Source organism: Sparus aurata, chromosome 23, assembly GCF_900880675.1.
Source record: "Sparus aurata chromosome 23, fSpaAur1.1, whole genome shotgun sequence".
Taxonomy (NCBI): Eukaryota; Metazoa; Chordata; class Actinopteri; order Spariformes; family Sparidae; genus Sparus; species Sparus aurata.
Window position 1 is genome coordinate 8,821,962 of NC_044209.1, and position 11,009 is coordinate 8,832,970.

The window sequence follows — 11,009 nt, forward strand, 5'->3', positions numbered from 1 at the left end:
CAGCTATCTTTTGAAGCGAGTCTGCTATCAGCTCACAGCACTTTAAATCTTTCTTTTTCTGATTTCAGTCCTAAATAAAGAGTACCTGGGTGCTTTTAGTGTAGCCCCTATTGTACAATATGTTTAAATGTTTGAATGTGTCTTGTTTTTAATGTAATGAGGTGAACAGGTGATTTTTCTATTCTATTCTAATATGATATATATACATATACATGAATAATGTATTAGTATGTCTTTTTAGCTTAATGTAAAATAAGAAACTCTATCGTGTTTAAAAAAAAAAAAAAGTTAAATAAAGGACATTATTGATGTAGGCTGCATTTTTCAACAGCTCACTTTGTACTTTTTTGTTCCACTAAGACGTTGACATTTTCAACTCAAGCTTATATCAAAAATATTCTTTACCTGCAAGACATGACACGATAACAATACGCTCTGTCCTTGAAAGAAATGATGGTGTTGCTGTACTGCTGTGTCAATACCTCACGCCTGAAATCATTTTTGTTTTACACCTTGTGAAGTGTGAAAAGAAAGAAAGAGATTTCACGTTTATGGCTTCCCAATTTGATCATGTAAACCTTAGATCTGGGAATGTGTGTTTTAATTCACAAAATTCAAGATGATTAATTCTGTAAACAGGTAGATGACGATGATGATGATGAAAATCATACTGCAGCTCCTATGATACTATAAACTCATAGAGTGGACAAAAAATCATGATTGAGTAAATGCATAGTAAACCTGGAGTCAACAAACAGCTGAAGCACGTATCTTTGTTTAATAGCCTATTCTCATTACCACACAATATTTACTGGTAAGAACTTCATTTCCCACAAGCCCTGCGGCTGAATGGACGCTGCAGCCCAATAATCCGAGGGTCCTCCCCCACCTCAGCCAATAGAGACTCTGTTGCTATCACCACTTATATTTTTAGCAAATTGTTCAGCACCGTAGGGAACTACAAATATCCGTCCGCCGATGAAACTAGAGACCGTTGGGTGAACTTGGATCTCATATAAGGAAAAATAACGTCCTGATGTTCTGTGTTTCAGGCGTCGAAGCTTCTCGAGGAAGAATATGAATCGACATCTTGTGCAGAAAATGTGGAGTCAAGGTGGCATGTTTATTCATCTTGTTGTATAATTCTGTATGTGGGTTAATATTAAAATGGAAATCCTCCATAGGGATTTTATTCATTATTTGCTGACAGCAACGACGCAGGTGCACGGATACCGTTATCTGGAAAACATCATAATAAAGCAGCAGCGGATACTATAACATGAAGAAAGTAGTCCCTGCCGTCACGGGCGTGTGGGCGAGTCACACTGTATAAATACGCCGGGTTGTCAAACAGTAAAGTTTCTCTGGACCCTCCATGCAAAGTGTCAGCTGAAGACAAACTGGGAGAGCCTTTGACCATCTGCGAATCGGGGCAGCAGATTTAAAAATAAATAAAAAATAAATAAAATATCAACAACACTGAGGTGAAAAATATCTTCTGGTCAGCATCTGCACCAGCGACCCGACAGGTCCGCCTTGAAATAGCTACGAGACAACACCGGGGAAATAAAACAGAAACGCAGGAGTACAAACCGAGCCGGGGCATCAGTGACGATAGGTGAGTAATTAGATGGCAACCTGTGAATGAAACGGGTTGATTTAATGTAAATGTCCCCGTGGAGCACGTTGCTGTGTGTTGGTGTTTTGTCTTTTCCAGAAGCTTTCTCCGTGCGACAGGAACGCGCAGCCTGTAATGAATGACTGTGGCTGCTGGCTCCAGCCGTGAAATAAAGACACTCCGCTTTTGTTTTTGTCTCGGCACTGTATTCATTAGCTCAGGTCACCCTCCTCGGGTCTGCTCAGCTGTCACGTTCATTTTCATGTTTATTTGTTGTTTTTTTCGGTGTGTGTGTGTGTGTGTGTGGCGGGGGGGGAGATGTTTGTACCGAGTGCTCAGTGCACAGACTCGGCCGATGGACTATTCGCCACCGAATTAGCTTTAAAATCTCATTTCCAGCGACAATTTTGGCATGGAGGGATTCTTCACCCACTGTCCCTTTTCTGCTCCAGTGCCTTTTGACTGCCATATGGCAGTAATCCCCAGGTAGACCCTGCTTCCTTTTATTATCTGAGCTTGCCATCACACAACAAGCTCAACATTACCTCCATTATTTGGCATCCCAACATTCTCAGTTCAGACACATCTATAGATACCTGTTTAAACCCTAAACCCTTTTTTAAACTGGGAGAAAACAATTCAACAAGGCAAATGGGGGAACATCACAATGATATTCATGTCCTATTGTGTTGAGGTAACATGCGTGGTGACCTCCTGGTTGAAGCAGGCCCCTCTGTATGTTGCTGTCAACCCACAATTACAATATTTCTCGAGGGAATTTTTGCTTTCATGTCTGTTGTAGCTCGTGCTTCCTGTGAGAGCAGAGTAGACCCTCCATCAGGAGGATTCTGACATGCAGAGAGGATGCTTTGCAGCACACGGTGCCACATATTTGCAGCGCTGATAATGAGTCCATGTAAACAAAAATAGACCTATAGATCCTGCTGCTGGTCTGACTTGCAACAACAGGCCTGTGGAAAATGAAAACAGCTCCTTCGGGCTGCGTAACAAACCTGCAGGTGAAGAACACGCACACAAACAGGGCAGGGGGGGAACATGAAAGATTTTGATGTTTTTGTTGAAACTGCACGATGTTTGTTTCTGCCTCAGACCATTTCTCGCTCTCCCGACGCCACACATCTGCACATATTCACTGAGCCACTCCTCTAATGTCATTGGATGACATTGGATCTCATGCATTTCACTGTTGTGTTTTTATAATGAGAGGTACGGAATGCAGTGGATGCTGTAGGTAGCTTAGCCGTGTGTGTGTGTGTGCGTGTGTGTGTGTGTGTGTGTGTGCACTCAAGGTTTTATAGAGATGATGAAGCTGATGGACCGATGGCCTCTCCTGTGCTTTTCCACAGCCACCATAACGTGTTGTCAATGAGGAATTTGTACCCCAGATGATGCAAAATGTGTCCCTATTTATAGCCCATTCCAGCCAACCCCCCATGTCATTGTACAAAGTCACCTTTTTCATGCGATAGGGGGAATGTAAATCTCGTCTTGAGCTGTCACTCCGGCAGCCCTCCATCCCGCCTGTGCAGCTTTATCTGTAATAACATTAGAATTGTCTTTAATCGGAGGCGTCTTTCTAATCTTAGCTGCCGAATCCCCATCTGGCAGGGAAGTGAATGTGAGTGAATTGTTTGTGTGTGCGTATTAGAAGAGGGGAGGGGGTGATCGCGTGCACTGCATGGTGGGAAATGGTGTTCTGTGAAGTCGACTAACTGTCCTGCCATTTTACACTTCCTCCTTCGTGTGACTTGTTGAGTTTTTTTTTTTGTGTATGTTTTTTTTTGGGGGGGGGGGGGGGGGGGGTTATTTTTTTCTCTTGCATGTAATCTTTCACTCCGTGTGACTCTGCTCGGTGATGAATGGACTGTGTGACTGCGTTAAAGCGCTAAGCAGGAGGCACTCCGTGGGATCGGATTCAGATTATAAAGGATTTATGCAGCCCACAACACAGCATCTGCCACATCCATCAGTGCAGCCTGCAGTTGATAAAAAAAAAAAAAAAAATCTAAAACGTGCACGATTGCTGTGTGTCGCTGAAAGAGAACAGTGGTCCTGTAAATGCATTTGCTCACCGCGTAACGAACAATAATCAGTCTGGTAGATGTAGTGAAACAGCAAATATACTTCATTTGTACTGTATCAAAGAAATCTGATTTGATTCCTTAATGCATTACAGTCGACTCCTCGGGCTCTTATCAAGCGGTGACTCTGACACTGGCCTCAGATCTGCCGACGTGTACGCAACCTGTATGGAGGCCCGAGTGTGCCTCCAAATAAAGAAGCGTTCACTGGGCTGACACGTTTACATGAACTGTTCCACCAGGATGTATTGAAATCCTGGTGGATGTATGAAACAAGTGCATTAATTAGCAGCACACCTTGACTGTGATGCAATTTGTGTTTGTTTTTTTGGGGGTTTGTTTTTTTATTATTCACAGAGTTGCAGGTAACAGTCGTGTGCAATTTTCAGAATGTTTATGTTCTGTTGGTGTTCGGACGAACAAAGTAGAAACTGAATGATTTTGGTGGTAATCTTCAGCCCCTGTACAACTGAGGCTATAGATGGAATATAAGTGATTGATATGATATGATTAAATGTCTACAGATGGATACATGTGTCTCCCCTGCTTCTAAACCATCTTCCTTGACCTCCCCTCACATCTTCCTGCTTCCAGGTAGAATGACATTTTTTTTTCTGTGTCCTTCTTCGCAGCTGGGACCTGAAACCATTGTCGCGCGTTTGTGACGACAGAAGAACGGCCTGCGACCCGCTGCCCCCGGCGTCAGGGTGCCTTTACCATGGTGACACTAAAAGGTTCATACACTTTACAATAAGCCAGAGGAAGAACTCCTTGTTACAGTTGCATCGCCTCACTTTCAGCATCAGCTTGATCACTTTGCTCTCACGACGGCGCTGACCCGGTGCAGCCATGCATCTTGAAGTTAAGGTCGCCCTCAACTTCATCGTGTCCTACCTGTACAACAAGCTGCCTCGGCGTAGAGCTGACCTGTTTGGGGAGGAGCTGGAGAGGATACTGGTGTCTCGTTTTGAGGGTCACTGGTACCCTGAAGCCCCTCTCAGGGGTTCCGCCTTTCGCTGCATCCACCTGGGAGCACCGAGGGACCCCGTGGTGGAGTTGGCCGCCAAGAGAAGTGGACTGGACACTGAGGAAGTGCGTGCAAATGTTCCTGCAGAGCTCAGTGTGTGGATTGACCCGTATGAGGTATCCTACCAGATCGGAGAGAAGGGGGCAGTGAAGGTTCTCTACCTGGAGGACCCTCCAGGCCTCGGCTGTGACAGCGAGAGGGCCGAGGGGGCGATCAGAGAGGGTAAAGGAGATCCAGAGGCAGAGGAGGCCAAGAGTCTGGGCTTTAACCCAGATGCTCAGGTGTTTGTGCCAATTGGAAGCCAGGCGTCTCCTGCCCTCATGCCGTCGCTCTCCAGCTCTCCCACCCCCATGTCTGCCCAGCCCTGTCCCGGGCTCTTCAGCTACCCCAGCTCCAGCACCCCCACCGACCCTGCTGCCCACTCTTCCAATACCTCTACCCCTTCTCCTCCCAGCGGCGGGTTGCCCTACCTCTCCACTCAGCAGCCACCCTCCGCTCTTCCCGCGGCCCGTCCTCAGCCCATCACCTTCACCACCGCCAGCTTCGCCGCCACGAAATTCGGCTCGACCAAGATGAAGAAGTGCAGTGGGGCTGGATCGGCAGCCAGCTCGGCGGTCGTCATACCTCCTGCCCAGAGAATGCTCTCCCGCTCTCCCACCACCATCTCGGCACCGGAGCTACTCAAGCACAAGCCCCTCTCCCTCTCCTTGCACTCCCTCGGGGGTCCCATCGCCAGCCAGCTCTCCCCCAACGCCAAAGAGTTTGTCTACCCAGGATCCCCAGGCCCCCTTTACTTCGACGCTGACACCCAGCCCATGCAGCCTCACGCCAGCCCATTCCAACCCCCCCACACTGTTAACACCCACCCGTCGTTTGACCCCTTCTCCAGCCCTCCTCCCGCCCCGAGCGTGGGCATCATCGGCAGCAACGGAGGAATCCCCTACATGGAGAAGCCGCCGTTCGTTGAGGGTTTAGGGAGCTACAACCTGCAATATCCTAGCCAGTCCTTCCAGCCTGTTGTGCTGGCCAACTAAGCCTTCATTTGTAATGATGAGAATTGTCGCAGCGGGAGGTGGGGACAGTGACGCTCCAGATATTTTCAGTTTTTCTAACAAATTGTTCTAATACTAATACAAGTTAAGATTTAGTTTTACTACGAAGATTTAAAAATACCACGTACACTGAATAGTCCATGTGATTGGTTTTGTTTCCTCCATAACCCCCGACCCCACCCCGCCCTCGTGTCCATCATTGTTACTCGTCATGTTTTGTGTGTTGGCTTTGGCGACAGGAGTGTGCGGGGGGGGGGGCGGAGGTGAGTTCCTTTCTACCTTGAGTCGTTGCCAATCCCTTTTACGTTTTATTATTTTTGCATTGAATGTTAATGTGAGAGACTTTATTATTATTATCATTATTATTATTATTATTATTGTGAGTATTTTTATGTCGACTTTTTCGTTTAATGGACTCGGCTCCAGTATAGCTCCATTTTGCACTGCACTGTCATGCTGTGAAAAAGGACCTCGCCAAGTCCTGCAGGGAACGACGGCTGTGGAAAGCTCAGCACTTTGCTCTGCAATCTGCTCTGCCCTACTTGCCACAAATACAGAGAGAGGGGGGCTCTGCTGTCTCCGTGTGTGGAGTCCTGTTCTGTTTTGTTGTGTCTCAGCGTGATCGAGAGACTCGTTTGTACGGTGGGCCCCGTTACCCTTGAAACGCACTCGTGCACAGGCACAATTTGACTCTTGTCTTTTTTTTTGTTTTTTTTTATCACCCGGTGTATATTGGAAGCAGTTTATCGTCCGCTGGAATGTGTACACGACGTGGGTTTAAATGAAAAAGAGAGCAGTGGAGGGAGCAGATAGGGGAGCGTTGGGGTGTTAAGGGAGTGATGTAGTAGAATGTATCGTACCTGTCAGGGGGAAACTGCGGCTGGGAAGGTCGGGGAAACCTTGGTGAATGTGGAAAAAAAAACAAATGGATCTTTGCATTTTAAGACGATAACCATGCGCCGTGCTATCCTTAAAAAATATATATATATATACACATGGTGATGTGAGCTGTGGTTTCATACATGGATTCAAATGGACAAACAATGCATACATAGGCAGAAATATGTGCACGTATACACAATTCCCGTCAGCAGCGTGTGTGTGAAGGTGAACAGGCGGGGAAGGAGTTGAGGGGGAGGGGATGCAGCAGCTAAGCAGTAGGGATTGTGATAAATGGCTTAGCATGACTTTGACTATGAAGGAGAGGTTTTTCCTCCGCATGGAGAGGAGAGAGGGCGATGGGAGCGGAGGGATGACGGAAGGAAAGGAAAGGAGAGGGAGAGAGGAGCAGCTAGAGGGTTCTGCTGCCCCGGTGGCGTCCAGCCCGTACTGGCTTAGAGAACGACACTTTAAAACCCAGGGCACGTTTCTGGTGAGCTTAAATGGTGCTGAAGCCAAACGCTCACACTATTCTCTCGCGCCTCTTGAAATTCCTCAGTGATCTCTGTTCCTGTGGCTGTAAACAAAGAAAAAAGAAAAATCACGACAGACATACAGTCCAGGTTGCTCCGTGTCTTTTCCCAGTCGCAGCGATGTGGACAAAGATGAATGTTTTTTACTGGTGTGTGGCTCTTGTTGCTTTATTTGACGGCTTGTCAGGCCCGTGGAAGTCCGCCGTTTGTAGCTGTGGTTTGGTGACCGGCCCAGTCCGTGCTGTTGTTGGTTTGTCACTACAGGGAAAGGGTAACCCCCAGATGTCCATTTGAGCTGTCCAGCACTTTATTACTGGGCTCCTGATGCTGTGTGTCACTCACAGACACGAGCGCTAAAACCCATTCCTTTGCCCTCTCTTGTCATGCCTGGTCGTGAAACGCTCGAGAGATTCAAAAAGGAGCTTCATTTGTATTCAGATGAAACGCGCTGGTGAGGAGACGCTGTCTGTCGTGTCTGTTTATTTGAATGTTTTCTAGACTTGTACCCATAAGTGTTTTTGTATGAGACGAAACGAGGACCCTTGACTTGTGCTCACGCTGGTTTTTGCAATGTGACGGCTCGTCATATGCATGCAAGTTTACTTTCTCTCTTCTTTTTAAGGGGATGGGTGGGGAGGCCTCTGTAAATGTTCTGATTGATAGGGAAAGATGCATTTATAATTTTTTTTTTTGTTTGTTTTGTAATTTATTTCCAATATTTCTATATTTTTTGGTTTTTGCAAATGGTCACTTACATTTGTATGAGTAAGACATGACAAGTCCAGGAATATGTATATATATAAAAAAAAAAAAAAAGTTCTTATGTTCAGATTCTTTGTTTAGTTTCTTACATGCTGAGGTTATTTTTTCAGAAAATAACATGAATATATATGCAAACCCAGACAAAAATAAAGATGTACAGAATAAAGTATTGAATGTGTATTGTACCTTGTACAGCATTTTGTCTAATAAGACGGGTAAATGTATTCATTCTTCAAGTTGGATTTTGGAGTTCAAGATGTGAATGTTTACAGTGGGTTTGTGTAGGAGAAGATGGCCGATCACTTTCTCTCTGTGCTCCCAGGGCAGTCTGACGTAGGCAGTACATTTAAAAACCAAAAATCTCCACTTTTCAGATTCACTTTTGAGTGCAATGATCATCCTCCCTTTTATGTGAATTCACTGCATATTAGCAGCCAACAAGCCTATTCCTTTTTTCTAAAAAAAAATAAAAAATCTCTTAAAAGTGGATCCAGATATATTCAAATTTATATGAACACTGTCTTTTAACCTTCCTTATATTATTTTTCCAATCAGAACTTTTTCTCACCTCACCTTTTTTTTTTTCTTTTTTTTCAGGTGGTTAATCCCCCCCCCCCCCCCCTTTCGCCTGGTCCTTTGGTCCTGATACTATAGCCATATCCCAGACTGTCTTTGCTTACACAGATACTCGCCCCCCGATCCAGTGCAATGTAATGCCATAATTTTAAATTACCCTGAAGGATTCAAGGGGTTACTACCTCTATCTCTGCACCCTGGGAAAAAATATATATATATATCCAATACATCTTCTCAATAGGAAGACGGTGTTATTGCAGGTTTGGAAGGATGAAGGAAATGAATGTGCTGTGAATGTGATTCTGATCTGTTGTTAGTCGACCCTGTTTGAGATGGCCTGCGGGAAAAACAAACGAGGAGGGACTTCTCATTTTATTTTGTGTTGACAAAAAGTCTTTGGAGAGATCAGAGATCGTTAAGGGCTGCAACTAACGGTTACTGTCATTGCTGATTAATCTGTAGACGTGTTTTGTTTTGATGAATTGACTATTTGTCCAGTCTACAAAATATCAGAACATGGTTAAAAAATGTCGATCGATGTGACGTCTTCAAATGTCTGGGGTTTTTTGGTTTTTTTTTTCCCACGACCAGTCACAGAGGAGTAAAGAAACCAGATAATCAGACTGGAATCAGACAATGCTGACTTTTTTTCTTTCTTTAAAAAAAAAAATTGACTCAGACCCATCATCAAAATAGCTGCAGCTCTAGAGATCTTTAGTCATATGCATGTTCAAAAAGGCCAAGTGACTCCTCTTTGTTTACTTCCCCACATTTTCTATTAGATTATCCAGTGCAAACGAGGTGTGCCACTAAATTTCCTCCTCAAACGAATCAGACTCTTGACGCTGGAGATGCGCCCCCCCCCCCCCCCAAACGCGCCACCAGTCGACTCTAAACGCAGGCCATTCTGCAGTCAGGGTTGAACATTAACGAAGAGGGGAAAACAAGGATTTTGTATTCTGATGTCCTTTGCTTATATCGATGTGTGCGTTTTATTTTGCACTTTGGAATATTTCATTGTCATAAAAGAAGTTTATTTTCTATGTCAAAATTTAACATTTAAGAGTAAAAATAAATATAATTAAAAGTTCAGATGATGTATAAATATAGTGCTTTCTCTCCTGCCTGTATTTTATTATTTTTCCTATTTTGTATCTGATCTGTACACCCTGTAGATGTGTAATGAATCTTTCACTACTGAAATGCAATGACCTGTTTTCTGTGCTGCCCCTCGGGAATGGGGGAAGTTACTACTGCAGTTTCTTATTGTATCAGATTCTTTTTTAAGTTTGTAATAAAAAGAAACAGATTGGCAAAAAGAAGCATGGAAAATAAGCTAATTGCGTCGTCCTCATTGTTTGTTTGCAGGGCTCTGAGAATGTGAAGAGCGATGCAGATATGTAGGCAGCTCGGCACACCATAGTGTCTGCTTCGGCGCCGGAACACATTGCAGATCAGAGATTATGGAAAGTGGATCTGCCTGTCTCTGTAAAAAAAATACAAAAAAAAAAACAGCCTCTGATTGAAATGTGTCCTCTTATCGCAGTAAACAAACTCAAGTGATGTTTGATCAATAATTCAAAGCTGAGCTGAAATTCTCAAACGGTGAGCAGCCAGATTGCTCACCGCCCACCTCAGCTGGACCCATCCCAGCAGATATTACTTTATATTTCATCATCCAGCCCTCGGTCTGTCTGTTGGTCCATCGGTCTGTCTGTCTGTCTGTCTTGTGCTGGTGTCTCAGTCGGGGGCAGCCAGCTGTGAGGTTGGCTCGCTCATGTGAACACGCTGGGCTCTGCTCTCTACAGTAACATGTAGTGGTGTGACATTAACATGCATGGCCGGTCTCCTCCTCGGCTCTCCTCTGCTCTCCTCCACATCTTCATCGCCCACTCGCTGCATCCCATCTCCCTCCCTCCCTCCCTCCCTCGGCTCACATGTCTTTAACTGCATCCCCGTTCTCCATCTTTCTCCGTCCATCCCCTCGCCCTTCTTGTTTGCCCCATCTCCTCCCTCTCCCTCCTCAGCACCTCTCCCCTCCATCCTTCCAACCACCTGATCCTCCCTCCTCTCCTAGCTCCCCCCTCCCCGATTCCCAGAGCCCCTCCCTTGCATCCTCTCTTTCCTTTCTCCATCTTCCAAACACACGCGCGTTCACACACACACACACACACACACCCATCCCGCTGGTCTTTGAGGCTGCTGCCGCTGTTACGCAACGCTGCTCCCCAGTGTGTCGATGTGATCATTACGCAACATCTCCTACTCCTCTGGAATACTGATGAGCAGCAGGGCCGAGGCAACAAAGGGACAGAGGAAAACAACAAAGACGGAAAACAGACTCGCATGTAAATGTGCATGTGTGCATCAAGGATGAGGTTAAGGATTAGAAAGACGTCTCCATTTGTCCCCCCTAACTGTGCTCCTTTTGTCGTCCATTGTTTCTTTGTCTGTCAGAAC

General features: G+C 45.4%; 1 protein-coding gene across 2 annotated transcripts; it reads left to right on the forward strand.

The window, feature by feature from the left end:
* Positions 1–964: 964 nt before the first annotated feature.
* tob2 (transducer of ERBB2, 2) lies at positions 965–9,884 on the forward strand. 2 transcript variants are annotated; one of them, XM_030408062.1, is made up of 2 exons: positions 965–1,114; positions 4,353–9,884. In XM_030408062.1, exon 2 carries the CDS (start codon positions 4,570–4,572, stop codon positions 5,779–5,781), a length of 1,212 nt encoding a protein of 403 aa, XP_030263922.1. In that variant the 5' UTR covers positions 965–1,114; positions 4,353–4,569; the 3' UTR covers positions 5,782–9,884. The 2 variants fall into 2 exon arrangements, with proteins under 2 accessions (XP_030263922.1, XP_030263921.1); XM_030408061.1 differs by lacking the exon at positions 965–1,114 and adding an exon at positions 1,141–1,618.
* Positions 9,885–11,009: the final 1,125 nt, after the last annotated feature.

Coding starts and splice junctions, on each gene's coding strand:
- tob2 (XM_030408062.1), top strand. CDS start 4,570: ATGCATCTTGAAGTTAAGGTCGCCCTCAACTTCATCGTGTCCTACCTG.